This window comes from Phoca vitulina, unplaced genomic scaffold, assembly GCF_004348235.1.
Source record: "Phoca vitulina isolate PV1807 unplaced genomic scaffold, GSC_HSeal_1.0 scaffold39, whole genome shotgun sequence".
Classification (NCBI taxonomy): domain Eukaryota; kingdom Metazoa; phylum Chordata; class Mammalia; order Carnivora; family Phocidae; genus Phoca; species Phoca vitulina.
In genome coordinates this window covers 14,686,774-14,713,567 of record NW_022589742.1, presented here as the reverse complement: position 1 = coordinate 14,713,567, position 26,794 = coordinate 14,686,774, and the positions used below count along the sequence as shown (strand labels likewise).

The 26,794-nt window shown below is 39.6% G+C and overlaps 1 protein-coding gene across 4 annotated transcripts in view; it reads right to left on the bottom strand.

Annotated features, from left to right (window-relative positions):
- The window catches only part of ENOX2 (ecto-NOX disulfide-thiol exchanger 2), a 285,542-nt gene that overhangs the window by 150,870 nt on the left and 107,878 nt on the right, over window positions 1-26,794 (bottom strand). For 3 of the 4 annotated variants that reach the window (XM_032428214.1, XM_032428209.1, XM_032428210.1), the window contains one exon: window positions 18,492-18,635. The exons of the other annotated variant lie outside the window; for it this stretch is intronic. Coding sequence is in view for 2 of the 3 variants with exons in the window: in XM_032428209.1 (XP_032284100.1) it covers window positions 18,492-18,635 (144 nt within the window). In the remaining variant the exon portion in view is untranslated. The remainder of the gene's footprint in view (window positions 1-18,491; window positions 18,636-26,794) is intronic. 4 annotated transcript variants of the gene reach the window in all.

The following is a 26,794-nucleotide window of genomic DNA, read 5'->3' as shown; positions in this document are numbered from 1 at the left end:
TTTCGCGACCCTTACCCAGGGACCCCAACGCACTAGACGTTGACAATAAGATACCTTGGAATAAACCTAACCAAAGAGGTAAAGGATCTATACTCTAGGAACTACAAAACACTCATGAAAGAAATTGAAGAAGACACAAAAAGATGGAAAAATATGCCATGCTCATGGATCGGAAGAATAAACATTGTTAAAATGTCTATGCTACCCAGAGCAATCTATACCTTCAATGCCATCCCGATCAAAATTCCAATGACATTTTTCAAAGTGCTGGAACAAACAATCCTAAAATTTGTATGGAATCAGAAAAGACCCCAAATCGCCAAGGAAATGTTGAAAAAGAAAAACAAAGCTGGGGGCATCACGTTGCCCAATTTCAAACTCTATTACAAAGCAGTGATCACCAAGACAGCATGGTACTGGCACAAAAACAGACATATAGACCAACGGAACAGAATAGAGAACCCAGATATGGACCCTCAACTCTATGGTCAAATAATCTTTGACAAAGCAGGAAAAAACATGCAATGGAAAAAAGACAGTCTCTTCAATAAATGGTGCTGGGAAAATTGGACAGCCACATGCAGAAGAATGAAACTCGACCATTCTCTAACACCATTCACAAAGATAAACTCAAAGTGGATGAAAGACCTCCATGTGAGAAAGGAATCCATCAAAATCGTAGAGGAGAACATAGGCAGTAACCTCTTTGACATTGGCCACAGCAACTTCTTTCAAGATACATCTCCAAAAGCTAGTGAAACAAAAGCAAAAATGAACTTTTGGGACTTCATCAAGATAAAAACCTGCACAGCAAAGGAAACAGTCAACAAAACAAAGAGGCAACCCACAGAATGGGAGAAGATATTTGCAAATGACACTACAGATAAAGGGCTGGTATCTAAGATCTATAAAGAACTTCTCAAACTCAACACCCAAAAAACAAATAATCACGTCAAAAAGTGGGCAGAAGATATGAAAAGACACTTCTCTGAAGAAGACATACAAATGGCTAAAAGACACATGAAAAAATGTTCATCATCATTAGCCATCAGGGAAATCCAAATCAAAACCACACTGAGATACCACCTTACACCAGTTAGAACGGCAAAAATGGACAGGGAAAGAAACAACAAATGTTGGAGAGGTTGTGGAGAAAGGGGAACCCTCTTACACTGTTGGTGGGAATGCAAGTTGGTACAGCCACTTTGGAAAACAGTGTGGAGGTGCCTCAAAAATTTAAAAATAGAGCTACCCTATGACCCAGCAATTGCATTACTGGGTATTTACCCCAAAGACACAGATGTAGTGAAAAGAAGGGCCATATGCACCCCAATGTTCATAGCAGCAATGTCCGCAATAGCCAAACTGTGGAAAGAGCTGAGATGCCCTTCAACAGATGAATGGATAAAGAAGATGTGGTCCATATATACAATGGAATATTACTCAGCCATCAGAAAGGATGAATACCCAACTTTTACATCAATGTGGATGGGACTGGAGGAGATTATGCTAAGTGAAATAAGTCAAGCAGAGAAAGTCAATTATCATATGGTTTCACTTATTTGTGGAACATAAGGAATAGCATGGAGGACATTAGGAGAAGGAAGGGAAAAATGGGGGGCGGAATTGGAGGGAAAGATGAACCATGAGAGACTATGGACTCTGAGAAAGAAACAGGGTTTTAGAGGGGAGGGGGGAGGGGGGACTCGTTAGCCCGGTGACGGGTATTAAGGAGGGCACGTTCTGCATGGAGCACTGGGTGTTATACGAAAACAATGGATCGTGGATCACCACATCAAAAACCAATGATGTATTGTATGGTGACTAACATAACATAATAAAATTTAAAAAAAAGGAAAAAAAGGAAAAAGAAAAAGAAAACTCAGTAATTCTAACTAAAAACTAACCAATATGGTCCCTTTAGGATTCATAGGGATGACTACGAATAATCAGTGGAAGGGAGTAATTTCTATTTACCAGATGTAGGCATCTTGTCGATGACAGCCAGGTTTTATTCATTTCAGTTTCTGCTAGAAATTAGCATATCATTTACCCTTCCATCCAATATCACCTGACACACAGTAGGCATCCAAAAAATGTTTGCTGAATAAACATATTAGCATATTATTTGTTTGCAATTGTCTACTGCTGAGAATGCTTTTAAACTAATTGCATAAATAGGCTAAATACAACCTGACAATCTTTAGAATTTGATTAGCAAACTTTTTATTTCTTAGATTCAAAGAATATAGGTGGGAATTTAAGAGATTTTTCTGTGTCCCAAAAGAAGCAGCTCCATTTCCCCTTATAGACACCAGGCAGAACTTTTCCAGACCTCCTTCTGTGTAACCAAATACTTTCAAGTGGCAACCAAACATTCCAAAGTACACAAGCTGTCTGAGTGTCACACTAGAAGACAGCTGGGGACACGGTGTTGAGAATGATCAGTGTTTACACTGTATTCACATTCCCTTTAGCACATACCAAATTCCACAGCTATGAGACAGGTGTGTCCTGCTACCCTATTTTTTCCCTCAAAGAGCACCTGGACCCTGTCTGGAATACAGATCAAGAACTGCACTTTCAACCACCATAGGTGGGATGATTAAATTCTCTGACTACAATTGGGAAAGCATGATTTGACATATGTACTTGTACTTTTGGGGACAACAGGCTGCAACATGTTACACTAAGTCTGCTCTGAAAAATCCAGAATATGTGGTTTTCCATATTTACAGGAATGACAACAGAATCTACAAAAAGGAAATAACTTTATAAAATAGGTTTGATTTGAAGGAACACAACATAAACAATGTTAAAATACATGGGAAAACATTTGCAACACACTTAACAGAAGAAAAGATTAATTTCCACGACATAAAAGAACACTTATAAGTCCAAAATTAAAATGCAAATAACAATAGAAAAATGAGCAAAGGATATCAGAAATGACTTATGAAAGAAACACAAAGGATCAGTAAATTTGAAAACAATGCTCAAACTCAGTACTCATTAGAGAAATGGAAATTAAAGCAATAGGAGTTAACAATTTCTCACTCACCTAATGGGGCAAAAATCATAGGACTGGCAAGAAGAGAGGAAATGGCTCTTTCAACATCGGGGTTGGGATGATGACTTGGTGAAACCTTTGTAGATGTTATGATGGTATTAGCCATCAAAATGTATAAAACCCAAAATATATAAAGAATTTACACAACTCAACACCAAAAAAAACAAACAAACAATAGGATTACAAAATGGGCAGAGGACTTGAAGAGACTTTTTTTCCCCAAGATTTTATTTATTTATTTGACAGAGAGAGAGAGAGTGAGAGCAGGAACACAAGAAGGGGGAGTGAGAGAGGGAGAAGCAGGCTTCCTGACAAGCAGGGAGCCCGATGTGGGGCTTGATCCTAGGACCCTGGGATCATGACCTGAGCTGAAGGCAGACACTTAATGACTGAGCCACCCAGGTGCCCCTTGAAGAGACATTTTTCCAAAGAAGACATACAGATGGCCAACAGACACATGAAAAGAGGCTCAACAAAACTAGTCATCAGGGAAATGCAAATCAAAAGCTCAATGAGATATCACTTCATACTAGTCAGAATGGCTAGTATCAAAAGACAAGAAATAACAAGTGTTGGTAAGGATGCAGAGAAAAGGGACCCCTCCTGCACTGCTGGTGGGAATGTAAATTGGTGCAACCACTATGGAAAACAATATGGAGGTTCCTCAGAAAAATAAAAATAGAAATATCATATGGTCCAGTAATTCCACTGTCGGGTATTTACCCAAAAAGAATAAAAACACTAATTTGAAAAGATACATGCACCACCATTTATTGCAACATTATTTACAATAGCCAAGATATGGAAGCAACCTAACTGTCCACTGATACATGAATGGATAAAGAAGAGGTGATTACACACATACACACACACACACACACACACACACACAATGGAATATTGACTCAGTCATAAAAAAGAATGAGATCTTGCCATTTGCAATAACATGGATGGACCTAGAGGGTATAATGCTAAATGAAATAAGTCAGACAGAGAAAGACAAATGCAATATGATTTCATGTGGAATCTAAAAAACAAAACAAATTAACAGACAAAAAAGCAGAAACAGACCCATAAATACAGAGAACAAATTGGTGGTTTGGGCAAGAGGGGAGGTGGGGGGAATGGGCAACATGGGTGAAGGGGAGTGGGAGGTACAAGGCTTCCAGTTATAGAATAAGTCACAGGGATGGAAGGTACAACATGGGAAATATAGTCAATGATACTGTAATAGCATTGTATGGTGACAGATGGTAGCTACACTTGTGGTGAGCATAGAATAATGTATAGAGTTGTTGATTCACTATATCGTACACCTGAAAGTAACGTAACATTGCATGTCAACTTTACTTCAATAAAAAAATAAATTAAAATTGAATTTAAATAAAAAAAGAGCTAAAAAAATGTACAAAGCCCTTAACACTTCAACTCTGCAATCCTACTTTTTGAAGTTTATTCTAGAGTAATACCTGCTCATATGTACAAAGAAACACGTTTATGGATGTTCTTTATAGCACTGTTTATGGCAGCCAAAAGAGAGGAATAATTTAAATACCCATAAACAGGAAGATCCCAATAGTAAAATTTCTAATCTCTGACATGGCCCACCAAGCAGTTATTAAAAAGAGAGAAAATCAGGGCAGAAGTTATCCTTGGTGGGGAAGTAAATGACTGGAAAAGGGGGACCAGAATCTTTGGGGTGCCTGCAGAAATGGTCAGTGCCTTGTTTTAGGTGCTGGTTACACAAGTGTGCTGCTTGTGAAAGTTCACTGGTTGATATGTATAATTTTGCATTTTTATGCACTTCAATATTTTTAAAAAACAAACAAAAAAGATTTGGGAGACCCCATAACTTTAGTGGAGAAAGGACTGTACTAGGAAAAAGGAGTTCTTAGTTTCAGCTCCTTTCTGCCCAAACTAGTTTGAGACCCTGTGCAAGTCACTTGGGCTGAATCAAAGTTGACTCACTTGTAAAAGTGAGGTAATTATATTTGGCTAAAAGATCGAGAACTGGGCTCACTGACTTTCATATTTTTTTCATTTCTAGGCTTTATGACTCTAAACCATAGCAGTTCAGGATGATTTACCTTCATCAAGTTTCTTTTATCTATCTCTTCTTCCCCACCCCTACTCCCATAACACTGATTCAGGCCCATACTTCACTTTTCTGGGCTATTTCAAAAGTCTTCAAACTTTTCTCTCCAGCTCTAGTTCTGCCCCTTTATAATCCACAATAAAAACACTTTGGTTGGAGTATCCTTTGAAAGTACAGCTCAGATCATGTCACTGCCTTCTTCAGAAATCTTAGAAAGTAGTGGGATATGGTACAAAGTACACAGGACCCATCATCTAAAAACCTGGGTCAGGGGTGCCTGGGTCTCTCGGTTGGTTAAGCATCCGACTCTTGGTTTCAGCTCAGGTCATGATCTCAGGGTCCTGGGATTGAGCCCTGCATCCAGGTTGAGATTCTCTCTCCCTCTGCCCCTCCCCCTGCTCAGATGCACACGTGCTCACTCTCTCAAATAAATAAACCTTTAAAAAAATAAAAAATAAAAGTAAAAACCTGGGTCTGAATAGTTTACTGGCTGTCTAATCCTGGGCAAGCCATTGAGCCTCTGATTCTCCACTATCTCATCTGTAAAATGAGAGTAATAATGGGACCTCCTTCACAGAGTCATGTAGAACAGACTTTCAGCTACTGATGATGCATCAAGCTCCAAGTCAAACTTAACTTCATTAGCTAGGGTTCCAGAGTAAAGGCAGAGAATCAAGTTCCTTAGCTACTTTTATCTGACTCACTCTGATCAAGACAGAGAACACTTCTGGGCAGTCTTAGCTTCAACACAAAGCTCTCCATCTGTTTGACAGGAGGACAAAAAGTAAAAGGCATCACCCTCTTGGCAGGTTATGCCCCAGAAAGAGTGACACCTCATGGCAAAGGACAATGGTCTTCACTGATGGCAATCTCCAGTCTGGAAGATCTGTAGTTCCCTCTGCACACACTTAATGTTGGTAATAACTGCTTAACAGAGACCTGGCACCAAATCAAGAGAAGCTGAAATCTTTGCGGTTACCCTGCTGAGATAATTTAGGATGCATTAGTCAATGTTTCTCAGGCTGTTCATCCTAGATCAGGGTAATTATGGAGAGGAATAAAAAAGAACAGATTAGAAAATAGCTTGCCAGTAGAACCACTATATTCATATGGGATGATATTTAAATCAGCATTTGAAAACAGTATGTAGTTATGACTTATTTCCTGCTCAGACTTTATGCCAAGTTCTAAGGCAAATTCAGCATTTAGCATTCATCTTAGACGGCAAGCCTGGTCCCTGTGGCTTGTCACACAAGCCTCTTAAAAGTTCTATCTTGCCATATACAAAGTCCACTCGTACTGGGGATGCCTCTCACATTAAACAAGTTGCATGATCCCCAGGAACTAATTTTTGGGAAAGAAGATACATTCTCAACTTGGTATCTTCTCTTCTCAGTGAACTCAACCAAGCATCTTCTGAAATTCTATCTCCTTTCTCCTACTTCCCTGACTGGACTAAAGGAACAAAGATGTCTTTGTTAACCTCAACCCTGATCTGAAATAAAATTCCATGAAAATGCCTCCACTCCTCATCCAATGGTGCACTTGCACTCAGTTCTCTACCTGGAATAGCGCCCAGCACATAATAGCCACTCAGTAAATATTTGCTCTTATTTACTGAGTATTCACTGCAAGCAGTCGCTCTTTGACAGCACTGAGCATAATTGCAAATAATTATTTGTATAGTTATTTGCTTAATGACTGTCTTCCTCACTAGACTGTGAGCATCACAAGGCCAGGGTCAGTTTGTGTTATTTCCAGTTGTACTCTTAATGCCTACCATAATGCCTCACACTCATTAAGACCAAATAAATATTCACTGAACAAACGAACACCGTGTACTAAGCACTATTTACTCAATGTCTCACTTAATCCCTAACCAACCTGTGTACTTGGTATTATTCTTCCTATTTCATAGATGAAGAAACTTAGGCTCAAAGAGCCACAATAATTTGCCTAAGGTCAAAGCCAGGACTCTGAGCACATGCTATTAACAACTATGCTATCCTATTCCCTTCTGTTTAAGTCCTGTTCTACCACTGACTAGATGCAGCCTGGGAAGCTTTTCTTACTCTTCCAAGCCTCAGTTTTCTTATTGATAAACAAAGGAGAAAGTGGTATTTATTTTATAGATTTGTTGTGAAGTTTTCTTGAGGTTGTATATGTAAAGTACTTGGTTATAGTCGTTAGCATATAATCGATGTTTAATAAGAGTTGCTACTCCTGTACTGTTGCCATTGAATCCAATATGCAGAAGGAAGTGATTGGAGCTAGGGAATGCCACCTGCAGAAACATTTCCCCCTCCCAGAATAGTGCACTCCATCTCAACAGTCGGACATATCTCTACCGGCTTTCTGTGCCACTCTCATCAACCCTTACTCACCACATTCCATAAAACAGCTTGCATATGAAAGTTGCTTTTGCTTAAAGCTCAAATGTAGAATAAGCAAAATATTTTAAAATTCATTCTATAACACAAGCAATTGCTCAATGTGAAATGCTACAACCTACATGGCTTAAATTGAATAGCTCACATTATCAAGGAAATTGAAGATTGGAAAAAATCAAGACTGTCTCCTACCCCATTACAAGAGATAATTTCATGGATTTTTATTTCAATAGATAATAAATGCATATCAGGAAATAGAGCAGAAAAAGAGAAAATTGCAAATTAGGCGGTCTCTTCTTTCTGTGTCACAAAACCTAGCCAACATTTACACAACCACTTTATTTGCCACCTTTTGGTCTACTGCTTTACTGTCACTTCAGTTCTTGGCAGAAGACTCTAGACATACTCTGTCATGGAATACTACAAACGTCCAACATTCTGAACCATGGTGGTCCAGGAATACCTAGTTACTCTGATGCAGTATAGGTAGCTACACTGGTTCTTAAGCCTGTCTGCATAAGTGGGATCATTTGGGGTGTGCTTTGCGTCCTGACAAAGCTCTGCTTACTTTATAAGAGACAGAAAGTCATTTTAACTCGAGGGCATTTTGACCTGAAAGCCAGACTGCAGAAGCGAAGCCCTGAATGAGCACTTATTTTTATTCTTGATCATCAGATAAATCAATTCTTTTTTCTTTTTCCTTTTTGAGAGAAAGAGAGTGTGCAAGTGCGGGAGGGGTGGGGGCAGAGGGAGAGGGAGAGGGAGAGAATCTCTCCAGCAGGGCTGGATCTCACAACCCTGAGATCATGACCTGAGCTGAAATCAAGAGTCAGAGGCTTAACTGACTGAGCTACCCAGGCACCCCAGTCATCAGATAAATTGATTCTGATTTAAATGAATAACACTGATGCCCACCCCCTCCCTCAATTTCTATTCTGATTCAGTTGATTCTGGACACTGATTTTGGAGCTACTCTGCCTGGGTTTAGATCTCATCTCCTCCATTTACTATTTGGACAAATTGTTTAACTTCTCTGTATTTAAGTTTCCCTATCAGTAAAACAAGGATAATCACAGAGTTGCTGTGAAAAATTAAATAAGCTGACACATTTTAAATACTTAGAACAGTGTCTGGCACAAAGTAAGTGTTCTATAGTATTAGCTAGTAGTAGTAATAAAGTATTTTAATTATTATACCTTGGGGTCATTTAAGAGAAAGGAAGATTTGTAGAGTTTGCAACCTCATGTGAATACCATGCTAAAATGGTTTGAGAGATATTCTGTGTTTGAAATTTGTGAAAATGAAATCCTTTCACTGTGAGGTACTACTTTGAGGTTAAATCAAATGATAGGAGGTTGAGTTCCATCTGGAATGTCTTGATTTTATACAGGGAGAATACTTAACACATGTAGGAAAACAACCCTATTTCTTTGTACCACACAGTGGACTCTCATTGTTGGTTTCCCCGTCTTTAAAAACAAACAAACAAACAAACAAACAACTAAGTATAGGACTTAGAAAAATCAAAACTTATGTTAATCTTCAAATGAACAGCAAAGTTGGGATTGTGAGGGTTCTTGTCATACTTGCCATCATTCCCTGGGGAGGAGGGAACAACCATTCTATTTGTGAGAGAGGACAGACAGTAGTGCTATAGAAACCTCCCTGGGCTTTCAGCCCATGCCTACTGGCTCCTGGGCACAGGAGAATTGATTTACTTGATTACTAAGATTAGAATAAAAATAAGCGCTCATTCAGTGCTTAACTTCTGCAGTCTGGCTCTCAGGACAAAATGCCTCAAGTTAAGATGACCTTTTGTCTCTTACAAAGTGAGCAGAGCTTAGTTAGGGTGCAGGCACTGTTTTCTAGTGGCATGCCCACAGGCCCACCTTGCTCTTAATTTGTAGCTTCCACTGAATTGTGACACAGGCCATCACTCTCAATGACAGTGGCTGGGTAAGTAGTCTGCTTTGCTGATTCAATCTTCCCCATAGGTGGATATTAAACTATAGATTTGGAGCTGGAGATGGTAGGCAGCCTCATTAGACCTTAGGCTTAAGCCATGTTCTTCCATCCAGTTTTGCTTATAATAAAGGTGATACCACATTTTGTTCCTCACGTGGCTTTTTGTGTTTGTTTTGTTTGATTTGTAACTGGAAGGAGAAAAGCACTCACCCTCTCACCCTAACGAGCAGAAGCAGTAACTATAAAAGTAAAAGAAGTAAAAATGTGACCATTTTCAAAATGCTTTCCTTATTTAACAGATGTGGAAAGTGAGGCTTACAAAAAGGCTTCTGTGATTTACCCAGGGTCAAAATATTACTACTAAGTGGCATGTCCAGTATTCAAATCACAATCTTCAGTATTCTTTTCAGTACATGTTGGAGTATGCTCTTTTCTCCTATTAAAGCCAAGGAGGCCCATACAGACCCCAAGGTCAAGAAGGATAGTAGCTTTGATAATGTTACTAAGCTAACAGGAGAGGAAAACAACCTCCTCAAATCTAAGAATCCTCTTACTCTGAACTCTAAAACTGATTTTTTCCAGACAAGTCTTTACCTAGAAATCAAGAAATTGAAAGAGATCCTCCAGACAAAGTTACGCAACAATGTATAAATCATAGAAAAACACCCATCACCCAGTGACCCCACTCCCCACCCCCCTCCCTTCTGTAACAGGTATTGTGATGAGCACTGGGTGTTATATGCAAATAATGAATCGTTGAACACTACATCAGAAACTAATGATGTACTATATGTTGGCTAACTGAACATAATAATAATAATAATATCATAGATAAACATTATATATTTTTTTCCCATTTGGATGGAGTGGCCATAAGGGTGGGCTGGGAGAGGGGACACAAACCGTCCCCTGCCAAGTAAGCAGGAGTTGCAAAGAGTTTATTCTATGATTTTCTGAGCTGCTGAAGTTCAGCTCTACAGAAGCAATTTCCTCATAGGTGTTTTCCATTCTCAAACTCCTTTTTGTAGCTTGAGATCAAAGGGCCCTCCCCTGTGTAGTAGGCAGAATAGATATGGGATGTCATATACCATTGGGTTAGCTTGCTACAAATCATGTAATACTATTAGCATGGGGGAAGCCAGCTCCTCTAGGTTATAGACATACTTTCTGCAGTACAAATTAATCAACTGCATGCCACAGTCCTAACCAACTTGAAATGATTATATGGGTCTGGTAGTAATTGGTTCTGGTTCTGCCACTAATTAACCATGTGACTTTCGAAAAGCCCCTTCTCTGGGTCTCAGTTTCTTCATTTCTAAAAATGATGGAGTTAGACAAGGTTGCCTCCAACTCTAAAATACTATGATTCAACATCTACCACTAGCCTTTATATTACCAAAACACGAGGTTGACTCACACTTCATGTCTGCTGAGAGAAGTACTAAAAGCTTAGATACAATAAAGTCACAAAATCGTTCCAAAGCTATTCCCATGGTTGGGTCAACTTAAGAGAGATACATTTGCATTTTTCTATCCTCTTTTTTAAAAGGTTTTATTTATTTGTATGTGTGTATGAGAGAGAGAGTGTAAAAGCAGGGGGAGGGGTAGAGGGAGAAGCAGGCTCCCTGCCGAGCAAGGACCCTGATACGGAACTTGATCCCAGGACCCTGGGATCATGGCCTGAGCCGAAGGCAGACGCTTAACCAACTGAGCCACCCAGGTGTCCCTATCCTGCCTCTTTTGTGCCACCTTCAATCTCCCCTTCCCCTGACAGTCATTGAAGATAAAAATTTCACACTGAGTTTCTATCAACCTGAGAAAGACAAAAGCGTACTTTTTTGATCCTCTAGTTACCAAGATATGGCTTTATTTCTTGAATCTGTAATCAGATAAAAATGTCCAAAGGACTAAAGAAACTGAGTAGGGCTATTAGTCTAGTCTTTTTCTTATTTTAATTCCATTTGAAGGAACAATAGGCTCTTCTTGCCTTTGGCAATATAATAATTCAGCTGACATGCTAGAAATACCAAACACCAAGATATAAAACAATGGCATTTTCTCTCTTTAAAAACAATCAATGCTTTCATTTATGGACTTCAAAGTACATGTGAAATAAAAGTCTCCGCCCTGTGAGTCCGAGGTAAATCAAAAGGCTGTAAGTGTCATAGAAAAGTTTCCTGGTTCATTGCCCCTCTTCTAGGTAAGAAAAGAAACAAAAGTACTCCCAAAGAGATGAGTGCTCATCTCATTTTATATTTCTCTTTCAAATGGGCTTAAGCAACTTCCCCTAATAATTCATTCCAATATAGTTCTTCCTTATGTCTGACCAACCTCTCCTTGTTGCTACGCAGGCCCACTTCCTCTCATTAATCTTGCCTTGGCAGAGCTAGAACTCTTCACTGTCTTTCATATTGTCAAGTCTCATCTTGACTTCCAGAAATTCTAAAGGAAACCTTGCAAACTGAGTTAGGGGTCTCTGATCAAGTTTAGATACTATCTGGAGCTCCTTGATTGAGCTTAGATATTATCTGGAGGTCCCTATTGTATCATAACGTTCCTGAAGATGCTAGTCCACCTTAGTCAAAGTCATTTCTCCTCTCTGGTTATTAGCACTTCATCTCTAAAATGAAACAAATATGAAAATATATTAAGGGGGGGCACCTGGGTGGCTCAGTCGGTTAAGCATCCAACTTGATTTCAGCTTAGGTCATGATCTCTGGATCGTCAGATTGAGCCCCAAGTCGGGCTCCGTGCTAGGGCATGGAGCCTGCTTGGGATTCTCCCTCTGCCTCTCACTTTCTCTCTCTCTCTCCCCATCCCCCTTTCTAAAAAAAATAATAAATAAAACTTAAAAAATATATTAAGGAAAGAAAGAATCACCATAGCAATGTAAATTATTATTGAATAGAAGAGTCTTCCTGGAGATCCTGAACTCTTGGGATTCAGTCATTATTACAAATGGAAAATGGCTGAAGATCTCTCTTTTTATACTGAGCTATTCATTATTCACATGAACTTCAGGAATACTGCTCAGTACTGGGCATCATGTATTTAAGTGCAAACCTATCTTTCAAAACAGGCCTATGAGAGAAGACCATGGAAACATGACAATGTCCACATCTGGATCATCACTCTGGTATCATAATTATCCCCAGGTTAGTTGCCCACTCTTCCAGAGACCTGACACTTCCTTTGAATACTAATGTGTCATGATGTTGCTTAAAACAATGCATTCGATTTTAGTCATCATCCCGATGGCCATATTGACTCATGAATTCTTCACTTTAGTGGAAGTATTTGGGAAGAAGACTGGTATCTCTGCTTCTACAAGTTCAGGTAGATCTCAAACCAGAAGCAGCTGGCATCTTCTGGACAGGAACTTGGCATTATGATTTGATGAGGGTTTAATAGTGGTCTACTCTTTAGCCATAGAGTATCATCTGAATAAGTGGACTCACTGCAATCTTAGACCATTTGTGCTACTGTATCATCACCAAGGAAACAGTTCTATAGGGAAAAGGTGAAATTTGAGAGCAAACACACTAAAGAATGCTGAGCTCACCTTAAGATAAAAGCTGCAGGGGTGCCTGGGTGGCTCAGTTGGTTAAGCATCTGTCTCTTGACTTGAGATCGAGCCCCACGTCCTGCTCTGTACTGGGTGCAGAGCCTGCTTAAGATTCTCTCTTTCCCTCTCCTCTGCCCCCTACCCTCTCAAAAAAAATTGATAAAAAAGATAAAGGATGTAAAGCAGCCAGATCTATAAAGGAGGAGTTTGTGGTCAAATACTGCAGTATTATCTAATCCAGATTACTGATCTACTTCACAGAGGAGTTGGGACATGACACCCAAACTCCACCTATGAGTTTCCCTTGGGCACTCGAAATTTCACCTAGTAAAAAGGCAAAGATTCCATTAGGGGAAAGTATTCTTTTCACAAGCACCCAGATTTGATGTGTGGCTTATCTAAGGATATAATCTTACAAATGTCTGGAGTTTGACCTTTAGGGTCAAGTGAGGAAATCAACTAATCAACATTAGATACGAAGTGCCCAGTTTTATTTTTTTATTTTTTTATTTTTTTTTAAGATTTTATTTATTTGAGAGAGAGAGACACAGCGAGAGAGGGAGCACAAGCAGGGTGAGTGGGAGAGGGAGAGAAGCAGGCCTCCCGCGGAGCAGGGAGCCCGATGTGGGGCTCGATCCCAGGACCCTGGGATCATGACCTGAGCCGAAGGCAGACGCTTAACGACTGAGCCACCCAGGTGCCCCATGCCCAGTTTTATACACAGCTCCACTCTGGCAATGACAAGAGAATAATAGTGACGATTAAGGCCAACTGAAAGCAATTATTCAACGAGGTACATGATCAATCAACAAATATTTCTTTTTTTAAGATTTTATTTATTTAAGAGAGTGAGCAAGAGAGCGAGCGAGCGAGCACACACACAAGTCGGGGGAGGGAGAAGTAGACTCCATGCTGATCAGGGAGCCCGATGCAGGGCTTGATCCTAGGACCCTGGGATCGTGACCTAAGCCAAAGGCAGACGCCCAACTGACTGAGCCACCCAGGCACCCCTTAACAAATATTTCTTGAGCATCTATTCTGTGCAAGACACTGTATCTCTGCTAAAAGTCATATGAGTCAGGGGCCCTTCCAATAAGGGGCTAATGACTGAGTTAAAAGGCTAAGACATATTCCTATGAGAAGATAACTGCAAGGTAATCTACAATCAGTGTCAAATGAGTCATATGAACATAATGACCAAGGGGTTTCAGAGGTACAAATGAACAATTCTAATGGATGATCTGGAAGGCTTCCTGGAGAAGGCTGGACTTGTACTAGGTGCTTTCAGTTGGACAGACTTTGACAGGTTAAAGAAAACAAAGATCATGCTAGACAAAAAAAAAAAAAAAAAAAATTGGCATGAGCAGGGTACTAAGGCACAATGCTTGTTTGGTAGCAGATCACCTTGCCTGAACTAGAAGACTTGTTTTGAGCAGTAGCCGGGGAAACAAAAAGCTGAAAAGAAGGGACCATGGGATCTCAGAGTTTGAAGGGATCCTAGAAATGATCAAATCCAAGCTTTGCTCACCTTATCCTCACACAAATACAGATTTCCCTAGTGTGCGACCAATGTTTAACATACATTTTAGTAACGGGTCTAGATTCCTAATATCTACAGGCATTGTAAATGTGGCATAGTAGTTAGAGATAAGCTGTGGAGTTGCAGGCCTGGCTAAACCACTTGCTAGATGTTCACCCTTAGGTTAGTTTATCAAACCTTTATTTCTTCACCTACAAATGTGGATAATAGTATACTCACTGAAAATGGAGGTAGGGAGAAAAAGGAGAAAGAGTCCTTGAAGGAGACAGCAAAGGAAGAGGAATCTCACAATAAAGTGTATTGCCAAGGAAAGCTGAAATAGAGAGAATTCAAGGTAGGGGAGGTTGTTTACAGCATCAAATGAACCAAACAGGTCAAGGTGGTTGAGAGCAGCCAAAAGACCACCAACTTTGACAATTTGGAGGTCACTGGTGACCTTTAAGAAATCAATTTTAGTATAAAAGGAGAGAGGCAGATTGTAGATAAAGATGAGCTAAGAGGGATGGATGGGAAAGGAAGAAAAACAGAAGGTGTGGTGAGGAACCAGAACTACAAAGACCCCTCCTCATTTGCAGTGACAAGAGAGGGAGAAAGATGGCTTTGATTCAAAGGGGTCACAGGGTTCAGTGATATAATGGCTGGATGTGTAGTTCAGCTTAGAACTGAAATGGCCGGTAACTCTGTTAAGGACTTCCAACCCTAGCCTTTCTACTTGCCAAGATGCAGGGGATGGTGACAAAGGAAGAAGGAAGTTCCTACTCACAAAATATCTTCTCTCTTCCTTTTGTCTAGCACTGCATAGAAAGAAAAATGATTATAAAGCAATCTGCCCATTTATAATACCATAAGATTGCCAGCTGAACAATTATAAGAGACTCCCTATGTAGTAAAACCTCATTAATTTGGACTTCACTTTTTTGGAATTTGTGGTAATTTCACCTCGGCTGGAGTTACAAAGAAAGGGTACTACTTACAAAGAAAGGGTTCACTAGGCAAATAGTGTAAAAAAAGATTGCAAGGGAGCTAATTTAGCCTGCCAGGGCCTATTTCACCTATTTAAAGAAAATAGTCTTTTTAAAGAACTTCAGCATATTCATTATTTGAATGCAAACTGATTCTGCTAATTATAGATTAGCATAATCTGCTGCTAAAATCCTATATCTGCAACAGTTACTTTGCTCTCACTGAATATGCTCATTAGAAATAAAACTGCAATTCTTTAAAGTTAGTTCACAATTCAGATGAATCCATACCCCCTTTCTCCACCATCATGAGTTAACTACAGTTCAGGAGGTATTACTCTAAACTAGCACATCACTTATCATGAACACAGTGGAAAAACTAGTAAGTGATCAAAAAAGGCCTCAGAGCAGCCAAAATAGATGTCTTAAAGTTGATGCCCTGGGGCACCTGGGTGGCTCAGTTGGTTAAGCGACTGCCTTCGGCTCAGGTCATGATCCTGGAGTCCCAGGATCGAGTCCCGCATCAGGCTCCCCGCTCAGCGGGGAGTCTGCTTCTGCCTCTGAACCTCTCTCCTCTCGTGTTCTCTCTCTCATTCTCTCTCTCTCAGATAAATAAATAAAATCTTTAAAAAAAAAAAAAAAAAAAAAGTTGATGCCCTAAATCCTAAAACTCTCTCCATAGCAGGTTCTCTTACAGCTGATCTAACTCTTAACTTAATGTACTAATCTGACATACCAACTTGGAGCTGGCTGGGTTTTTTTGTTTTTTTTTTAAAGTTTGTAACTGATTAGAAGGAGAAAAAGGGCTGCTGCATGAAGGGACACTGAGAAACCAGAACTGACTGCAGACTGTAGAAAGGAGACAGGATATATATAAAATATGGCTGTAATAACTTAAAAGCTACCAGAGTCTAGGACATTGTAGAGTAGAGATAAAAGGCCTATATTCCTTAGCAAACCCTGAAAACTATAATACAGTATTATGGTGCAGTACAATAACTAATATCTGGAATTCTGCCTCTAAATGATCAAGCAGAGTTGAATACATGCCTTAAAAAGGCAGATACGTTCAAACACACACACAATTTGTATTCATAATAGTTAACCTAAAAATGTGAAATGTGTTGATGCTTAAAAAGATAAAGTTCATGGGCGCCTGGGTGGCTCAGTTGGTTAAGCAACTGCCTTCGGCTCAGGTCATGATTCTGGAGTCCCGGGATCGAGTCCCACATCGGGCTCCCTGCTCAACGGGGGGTCTGCTTCTCCCTCTGACCCTTCCCCTCTCATGCTCTCTGTCTCCCATTCTCTCTCTCAGATAAATAAATAAAATCTTAAAAAAAAAAGATAAAGTTCATAATATTATATAATTATAACAAAACAATAGCAACATTTATTAAATAACTACTGTGTGCAGATATCATGCTAAGCACTTTACCTATATAATCGCATTTAAATCCTAAGAAGTGGGTTTTAGTATCATTTTTACTTTACAGCTGAAGAAAGTGAAACTCAGAGAGGTTAAGGAACCACCCCCAGGCCACAGACAGAAATAGAGCTGGGATTAGAACTCACACCAGTTCCTTAGCTATAAACTATGCCTTTCCAGTGTTCCAGAAAATATAGCTCTCTAAAAATCACTCTTTTCTTAAGGGCTCCAGATAGCTGTGTCTTACTGTGTTTTTGTTTTCCGAACCTGTATTTGACAAATACCTTGATTTAGAAGCAGAAAGACCTATAATCTAAGAATCAGATATGATGTTATATGTTTATAAACATGCTCCATGTTATAAGGTGAATATAAAAGTAATAGTAAAAAAAAAAAAACCAGAACAAAACAAAAACATCATGAACGTGTCTATTAGGTCCATCCCCAAATCTCAGGTCAGTCTCTACATACTACGGATACTGTTTTCAAATGAATAGCCAAGCAACAAAGAGATATATTTTAAAATGCCAAATGATCAGTTAAGATTTGGTTCTCCTAATGCTTCCCCACTTGTTTTGGAGAAATTTAACCTGAGAATAGGCTAATGGAACATGAAGATAAAGGGGGATTGCAGGGGAGGATAAAAACTCAGTTGGCTGTTATAAACGATTTAGGAAAATCTGCTCATCACCTGTTCAAAGAGAGCTATGAGGGCATAAAATGCATGTGGCAGAGTGCATACTGCGGGAAACAAGGTGGGGTTGCGGGCTACAGATATATGTGGTTATCTGCATTACAAGTAAAAGTAAGGGTAGCACACCACATGTACAAAGAAAAACATACAGTGAAACCATTCATTCATGCAGTGCTTCTAACTTAAATCAGTGCTCTTTATTCATCTTTTTTTTGTCTCAAGCCTACCCATTCAAGGCTCAGCTACAAATGTCACTTTTTTTTTTTTTTTTTTTTTTTTTAGAGGGGTTGGGGGAAGGAGAGAGGGAGAGAGAGAATCTCAAGCAGGCTCCACACCCAGCACAGAGCCTGATGCCGGACTTGATCTCAAAGCTCGACTTAAGGCTCAATCTCATGACCCCGAGATCATGACCTGAGCTGAAATCAAGAGTTGGACACTTAACGGCCTGAGCCACCCGGGGGCCTCTACAAATGTCACTTCTGCTGTGAAGTGTTCCACGATGCCCAAGGCTGAATTACACTCTTCCCCGTTTGTGCTCCCGTTGGCTTTTTTCCCCCTTTTCCACACTTACCACAGTACCAGTGATACTCTGTCTCATTATTAGAGTTATTCACGTGTTTTCCCTCTCCCCCCTCTATCCCACCATGAGTTCCTTGAGGGCAGGGAACTCTCTCATTTCCGTAGTTCCTACAAATGCCCGCACAGTGCCAGTCACATACTAGGCTCTGGGAAAATGGTGACTCAACAGCACTGGCTCAAGACGGTGCATTATTGCCTAGCTTACCTGAAGGAGCATTTGTTCTCTTTCTTTTCTTGCTTGACTCCCCTCCATTCTCAATGAGGCCTTCTGTGACCAGAGGGCCACTGGCACTACCAAACTGCAGGGGTTCGTTGTTGTTGGCAGGGTCAAAGGGCAGCTGGTTCAATCCTAAAGAAGAAAAAGAAAGCCAAAATCCAGACTCCATTAAGGACTGGGATGTCTCTAGATAGGAGCCACTAGAGGAAAACTCTCTAAATCTTTAAGAACCTAGGAATAACAGGTGAGTTCCTTAAAGCCAGTTGCCCTGTGTAATTTTTCCAGATTTTGTTGAAGAGTACAGAATTAAAATGTAGGGTCTTGTAAGACTGTGGCTCATCTTTGAGAAGATCCCTGACATTTCTGGGAAATCAACATTTTTGGCCACAAGCTATCAATTATCTTCTACCTCCTTCCTTAAAGAGATAGGACCCTCATTAAGTGTGGCTATGGTTGAACCCACTCTTCCTTTGAAAAAGCTTGGTCATGTATTCCTCAGGTTATCTCTCTTTTTTTAAAGATTTTATTTATTTATTTGAGACAGAGAGAAAGCAAGAGCACAGAGGGAGAGTGAGAGGGAGAAGCAGACTCCCCACTGAGCAGAGAGCCCGATGTAGAGATGTGGGGCTCGATCCCAGGACCCTGAGATCATGACCCGAGCCGAAGGCAGTCTCTTAACTAACTGAGCCACCCAGGTGCTCCTAATTCTTGAGACAGTGTTGTAAAGGTCAACAAAAGCTTGGAGTCCAGTCAGCTAAAAGTCAATCAAGTTTCAGTAAAATGAATGCTAAGGTTCTAACAAAATGTCTTTACATTATTGTTTTTAGTTAAAAGTACCCCTATGCTAATGTTTTCAGCCCACATAACAAATACCATTTCTTCAGCAATCAGACTTCACTCAGAACACCTCCATTAAATTTCTTCTGGGACTTGTCAAACATTCTTCCTTACATCATCTGAGTAAGTGAAAGAATGAAAACTCCTGTATCTTAAGTCAACTGTTCACTGCATCATATCTATGTTCTATTAAATCCCTACTATGTTTAGAACTAAAGAAACAAACATCAATTGCTATGTATTAAAAAACATTCCAATAATGACCAAGACGATTTACAAGGACGAGATTTTAATACAATTTACAAATGAAGATGTTTCTTGCACCTGAGTGGTCCCAGAGTCAAATGTGAGTAGTGTACTATTGCAAAACTTTTCTTGGTATTTCTTTCTGCAGTATTATACTGAACAAAACAAGTTCCATGGAAGATGGAATGGTATCATGGAAACAGTATGTATTTTAGACCTGACAGATTAGGGTTAAAATCCTGGCTGTGTCTTTTACTAGCTGGCAATTTGTGTAATCTCCTTTAGTCTTAGTTTCATAATGTGTAAAAGGGGACTGATAACATTTGTACCAGGTTGTTGGAAAGATAAAAAAGATAAAATATATATATTTAAAGTTATTATTATCCTACTATTCTAAGTGAATTAAAAAAAAAACTTTTCTCTGTAAGTTTGTAAACTCTTCTTAGGAGGATAGCCACCCCAACACTCTACCCTCTCTCCCCACCCCCCAACTGTATCCTTGGTGCCTATCACCATGCCTGGCACATAGTGAGTGTTGGATGAATTAATTAATACTCAATAGGGAGGGGGTAGGTGACTCATTCTTTTAACCTATGTAGTTAAAGACGTGACAGCTGATAATCAAGAATTAATGCCACAACTTAAAAGTTCTGGTGCTGATTATATCAACATTACTTAAAATAATTAGATTTCAAATGCATCTCCATCATTTGAGTACTATACTGCAGGATGGTGAAAGCTTGATCAAAAGGAATGCTCAGGGATTAGGAGGTTCTGATTAATGATAGTTAATCAGAAAATTTTTTCTTACTTTGTTTTGCATTTGATAATTTTACAGAATATATTAGTCCATTTCCCTGCCTTATTAAGTAGATGACCGAAGATCTTACAGAACTTCAGAGCCATAATCTATAAAGGGAAGCTAATAACAGTGCCTAACTCATGGGACTGTTAAAAGGATTAAAATGAAATTATGTATGTAGAACATTCTGCATTACATGTGGCATATAGCAGATACTCAATAAGTATTAACTGCCACTACCATAATTTTGAATTTCTATTTCTATTCCATTTCAACTTCTAGAATTTTTTTTTTTAAAGATTTTATTTATTTGACAGAGAGAGACACAGCGAGAGAGGGAACACAAGCAGGGGGAGTAGGAGAGGGAGAAGCAGGCTTCCCGCAGAGCAGGGAGCCCGATGCAGGGCTCGATCCCAGGACTCTGGGATCATGACCTGAGCCGAAGGCAGACGCTTAACGACTGAGCCACCCAGGTGCCCCTCAACTTCTAGAATTGTTGATGTACAATGTGAGGAGAGTGGTCTGAAATTGCTCTGATCCAAGGATAGACCCTACTTCCCTCATTGAATCTTTTCATTGCTGTTTGAAAAGTTGGAGTTCAGGAAAAGAATCTGCTAATTAAAAGTATTCATTCATAGATATTTGACTATAATTGTTTTGCCTTTTATTTAGTCCCAGATGATAACTTTAGGGATTTAGGTATTTTGTTCCTCATACTAGCATATAGATTTTTGTTTGACACTAAATAAAACTGAGATTTCAAGTATTTTCTGTGTATCCACCTCAGATATGATCCAGATATGTGAAAATCCTGATAATTTAGTGCACCATCTCAAACCTTTTTTTTTTAAATTTTATTTATTTATTTGACAGAGAGACACAGTGAGAGAGGGAACACAAGCAGGGGGAGTGGGAGAGGGAGAAGCAGGCTTCCCGCTGAGCAGGCAGCCTGATGTGGGGCTCAATCCCAGGACCCTGGGACCAAGACCTGAGCTGAAGGCAGATGCTTAAGGACTGAGCCACCCAGGTGCCCCTCAGGCCTTGTTTCTTATAGAAAAGGCTCTCATATCAAGGTGAGAAAGACCTGTCATTCAGTAAGTTGATTCACTGCATATGAATCCACATTTTGTATTATCAGGGACCCAATACAGTCTCCAAAGATTTGTAGTTTAAGAACAAGGGCTGTAGAGATAGCAAAATCCTTTGACACCAGTGCTTTCTAGCCACTCTTATTGTATTGTTTTATTTCTCCCCTAAGACAACACTAAATAAACCAATAAGTCAGTAAATCAATAGGTACTTAGAGACTTTTCTGTGTCATGTATATGTGATCCAAGCTGAGTGCTACTGTAAATAAAATAGCCCCATTAAAACGATTTAAATTCTAAAAAAGAAAACTATCACTTTAAAGAATTCTTACTGCAGAAATTATGACTTAAATGTAAAATATTAGCAATGACCATATTGTAATTGTCACTGAAACTACAGAATTTATCTTTAAATCTCTTATGGAAGCTATTTCTCCTATTTTTCTACTAGGCATGATGAAACCATTAGATTAGGAAGATATTAGGAAAATATTAGATGAGGAAGAAACTTTTGAGGTTATTTAGTTCATTCTTTTATGCAGTACAGGAATCTTATCTATAGAATTCCTGACAGGTCTAAACCCCGGGGGGGTGGGGGGGGACTTCTTTGCCTGGGGACCATTCCTTGCTGTGCTCCCAGAGATTCACCTTGCTTTGCTTACCTTTTTCAAAACTACCACCTCCTCTATTTTGAGGGTTCCTTTCATCTCCCCCAAACTGCCTGTGAAGGATGATGCATTTTATTCAACTATTAACTTGCTTATTGTCCCTAAAATGAGAGCATAGCATGTCTAACTTTTTAAAGGTTCTACTGATAATTACAGCAAGAAAAACAAATGAGGGAGTAACAAATAGTTAACAGAGCAATGTTAGAAATTTTCCAAAGTCTGGGGCACCTGGGTGGCCCAGTCATTTGAGCATCCGATTCTTGATTTCGGCTCAGGTCATGATCTCAGGGTCCTGAGATGGAGCCCGCGTCGTCGGGCTCTGTGCTCAGCGGGGAGTCTGCTTGGGATTCTCTCTCTCTCTCCCTCTCCTCTGCCTCTGCCTCTCACTCCCACGTTCTCTCTCTCTCTCTCTCTCTCTCTCTCGGTCTCTCTCTAATATAAATAAATAAATCTTTTAAAAAAAGAAATTTTCTAAAGTCTTATATAGTTCTCATAGTCCTTGCCCTTTTATCCCTGAGGATAAATTTAATAAAACTTTGAACTTTGCTCATTCATTTCTCCTCACATCTTGTCCCCTCATTGCCTAATCTCACAACACATACAGTTTTTCTAAAGGGAAGCACAAATTGATAAAAATAAAGGAAAATGGATAATAAACATTGGTGTTATAGGTTTTTGCTACTACTGTAGCTTATGATCACAATTAAGTTCATGTGGTAATGTAATCTCATCTAAAACCAGGTTGACTGGTTTAGAGAGCTGACCAGCTGTTATTTCATGTCAAGTCAAAATACAGATTATCTGACTTCATAACACAAATGAGGCCACTTTAGAGAGTATGCATATTAGGGAAGGGTGGGGGTGGGGTCCTTGGAGAATGACATTTCTCATCCAATGGAACCAGCAAATTAAACATCTCAGAATGAAGTGTGGTTCTTAGTTCATATGCAATGGTGTCTGCCATACAGATGCAAATGATTCCTGGGTTTTGAGGAGAGCACTGAAGAATTTTCATGACTCTTGTGAAAGAAGATCAATGATCTCTTTGTGCCCAGCTGCTGTTATAGTTACTGTCACAATTGACTTTACAGAGCTTTCCACTATCAGGTCAAATTAGGACTAGCCTTCATGATGCAATCTAACACTTTTAATGATTGCTCCAGGTTATGGTAGGGAAATATGACCCTGTGGTCCCTGCCACTTCTTATTTGCAGCTGTGGCCCATGGACTGAAGGTGGAACAATCTTAGCAAAAAGAAAACACAATTATAGTCTGGATTAGTTCCCTTTCAAAGAAAATGGTTAGGTCCTGAGAAATCTGGTAAATTCAATTCAAGGCAGCAATCTCCAGAAAGACACTTAGATTGAAAAAAAATAGAGTATCCATTTTTGGCAAAAGTAACACTATAGTTGATTTATATATAAAACAAATTTCTGTAACCTGAGTCCTATTTTCCAAGTAACTTCAGTTTGAAATCAGATATGGGACTCCATGGTAATAAGGGGAAGTAGAGGGTCTCCAAATTAGTTTTTAATTCAAAAGTTTTGGAGAAACACGGGGTTATTGGGATAATGGTCAGGACCTTAATGTGCTGGCAGGTGCCTTTGTAGGATTTATCCATCCCTGGGAGCCTCTCCTCCTTCCTCAGCGTAGGCCTGAAAACTTCTGACTCCCTATTTTCAGCTCTCACTACCTAGCTACTCCACTTGCTACTTCTGAGGGAATATTTGCAATGTCTCACAGATTTGGGCTGCAATATCACTCTCCAGCCACAGGGGTTAGCAGCCAAAACCAATGAACATTTCTCAGTTCCAGGTCTTAGCTGATGTCAAACAAACGAAACCTACTTTGTCAATTTCATGAGTTCAATATTCTGTGTAACTGGTTTAATTGAAACAAGAGTCATTGTAAAAGATTAATAGGGGAGCGAAGAGAACAGGGAAAGTGATGAGAAAGAAAAGAGCCAAAATCCTTTTCTACTAAGGGACTTGCTTGAATGGTGGTGAACATAAAAACTTTCAGGGAAAAATGTACATTTATGTCACTCTTTCAAGCTGTGATACAGGTGACAGGCAGATTTTTATTGACCGTGATCATTTAGCAACTTTTAGGGACTCCCCAAACTACTTGGTCAAGCATTCAAGTCCTTCAAAATAAGGCCCTACCCATTCTGAGCACTGTTTCTTACCAAGCCCCAGCTTGTACTCTACCCCAACACTTTTCAAACTTTAATGTGCACACATGTTCTCAGGGGAGCTTGTTAAAATGTAGATTCTGATTTAATAAGTCTGGGTTGTGGTCTGCTTTACTAACAAGTTCCAGATGATGTTGATCCTGCTGGTGTGGGGAATCACACTTTGAGTAGAAAAGACTGACACTCTAGCAAAATGGGACTACCTGCTGTTCAATTAATCATTCCAGTACTTTCCTATCTCTACACCTTTGGCTCACAATGCTCCACCACCTACTTCTTGATTTCCAGCCTTCAAAACAGTATCCTTCTCTAAGGGTTTATCTCAGATGCTATTTCCTTCATGATTCCTTTCCTCATCCACTTTCACCCAACCCATTAAATACACAGCAATGGAGTGGGGCTACCAGGGGATCAACCATTCATTGGCTGTTAAGAATGTGTTCTGCTTTACAAACATTATCTTTTAATTTTATTTTCTAGTTATTATTCCCATTTTACAACAAAGAAAGGCAAACTTACAGAGTTTAAGTAAATTTCCCAAGGTCATACAGCTAATAAACAATATAGCAAGGAACTTGGGCTTTTTTTTTTTTAATTCTAAAACACTCTTCTGGTTCTCCTCAGATCTTCATCTGCATTTTTCATATGCCTTTTAGAGCATGCCTTGAGTATTTGTCTTATCCTCCCTTCTCTCCTGCCTTACCCACTGCCACTTGTAAACTCCTTTAGCACACACCTTACATCCCAGTCATTGTAAAAATCTCCTCCTCCACGATGCCTGGCATGATGCCTTGTACAATGTTATAAGCACTCCAGAAATGCATATTGAACTGAACTCAGCTCCAGCCTGGGTACAATAGTAGTGTTTCCCACCCCAGATGCCAACCAACCTGTTGCTGGGACTATCATGAAGGGAAGAAGGAAGTATGGTCTTTGGGCTCCTTCAGCATTCTTGGTATCCCCTCTATCCTAGGATCCCTGAAGACTCTTTGGGGAGTGATGGTAGATGATCATACACTCTACCCCTAACCTTGATTCTGCATAACTTCATTCTCCATTTCCAAAGGCAAAACTGTTCTTCCACTGACTAAGACCCTTATATCAGAAAACACTATAAAAGAAACTCCATATATCACTAAGACCCTTATATCAGAAAACACTATAAAAGAAACTCCATATATGGATCTTTTAATAGTTCTATGGACACCAGTTTACAGATTCCTGCTTTACAAACTACAGCCAAGAAAAGGCAATTCCTAGAGAGGTACTGTCCACCACAGTAGCCATTAGCCAGAGTAGCCATACGGCTATTTAAATCTAAGTTTAAATGAAATGAAATGAGAAGTTCAGTTCCTGAGCAGCACTAAGCCACATTTCAAGTGCTCAATAGCCATATGCACCTAGGAGGCTACTGTAGTAGTAAGCACAGTGCAGAGTATTTCCATCATCACAGAAAATTTGACTGGACAGTGCTGCTCTAGAATAGACCTGGATTCAAACCCACACCTGCTAGTTACTAGGTGTATCATATACAAGAGGTATAAAGTAAGCTACTTGATCTCTCTGAGACTGCTTCTGCACCGTAAAATGGGAATAATGCCCCCTCCTATAGGAAGTGAGGAAAATTCAGTGAGAGAATGTATATTTAGAGTCTAGCACATATTAGATACTAAATAAGTGTATAACTCCCTTCTTCTAGTCTAATTGAGGGTTTATATGAATTTGCCTCAAAAATGGAATAGAAAAGTTTGAGTGGCTGGGTCTTTAGGCCCCCAGGCTACATCCTATTTACAGCTTGGGAGATGTTAGCTCTGCATTCATTTTATAACTTTCTTTTTCTTTCAGATAATACACAGCCATCAAGGTAAAACATTAATAAATAATGCTGGGAATAGTCAGTGATGACTCTTTGCTTGTACTATTTTTAGGAGAGGAGACCATATTTGTCACCTTGAACTTTCCAACATGAAAGAACCACACTTTACCCTTACAACTGAAATGCCTCCTCTCAAAGCTTTAATCAGTGCTCAGTTTTAGCTGGCTGCTATATTATGAGAATACTGCTAACAGTGACATGAGAACTGGAATGGAGGAGGACACTTTCTCTCCAAATCCGTATTTTCCTATGCTCAGAATGTTCTCTGTGTTTTTCCTGTGGGGCTGACATGTCTCAGGCCTAGTAAAGGTGAATTATTTCAGAAAAGTCTGAACTAAATCTGTTAAGGTGCTTGAGTTCCGTGAGCAGGAAAGCAAAATATATATTTCCACCTTCAAGAAGAACAATGCTTCAGGATTCTTTTCCCCCCATACAATTTAAGGCTTGGGAAACACAGCAAAATCACATTCCTCAATGAAAACAAAGTTCAAAAAAATGTTGATTTGATAGAACAGTTCAAAGTGACACATGGTAGATGGGCGATTTATCATTTTCCTTAGGATAAAGTCTGACAATCTTC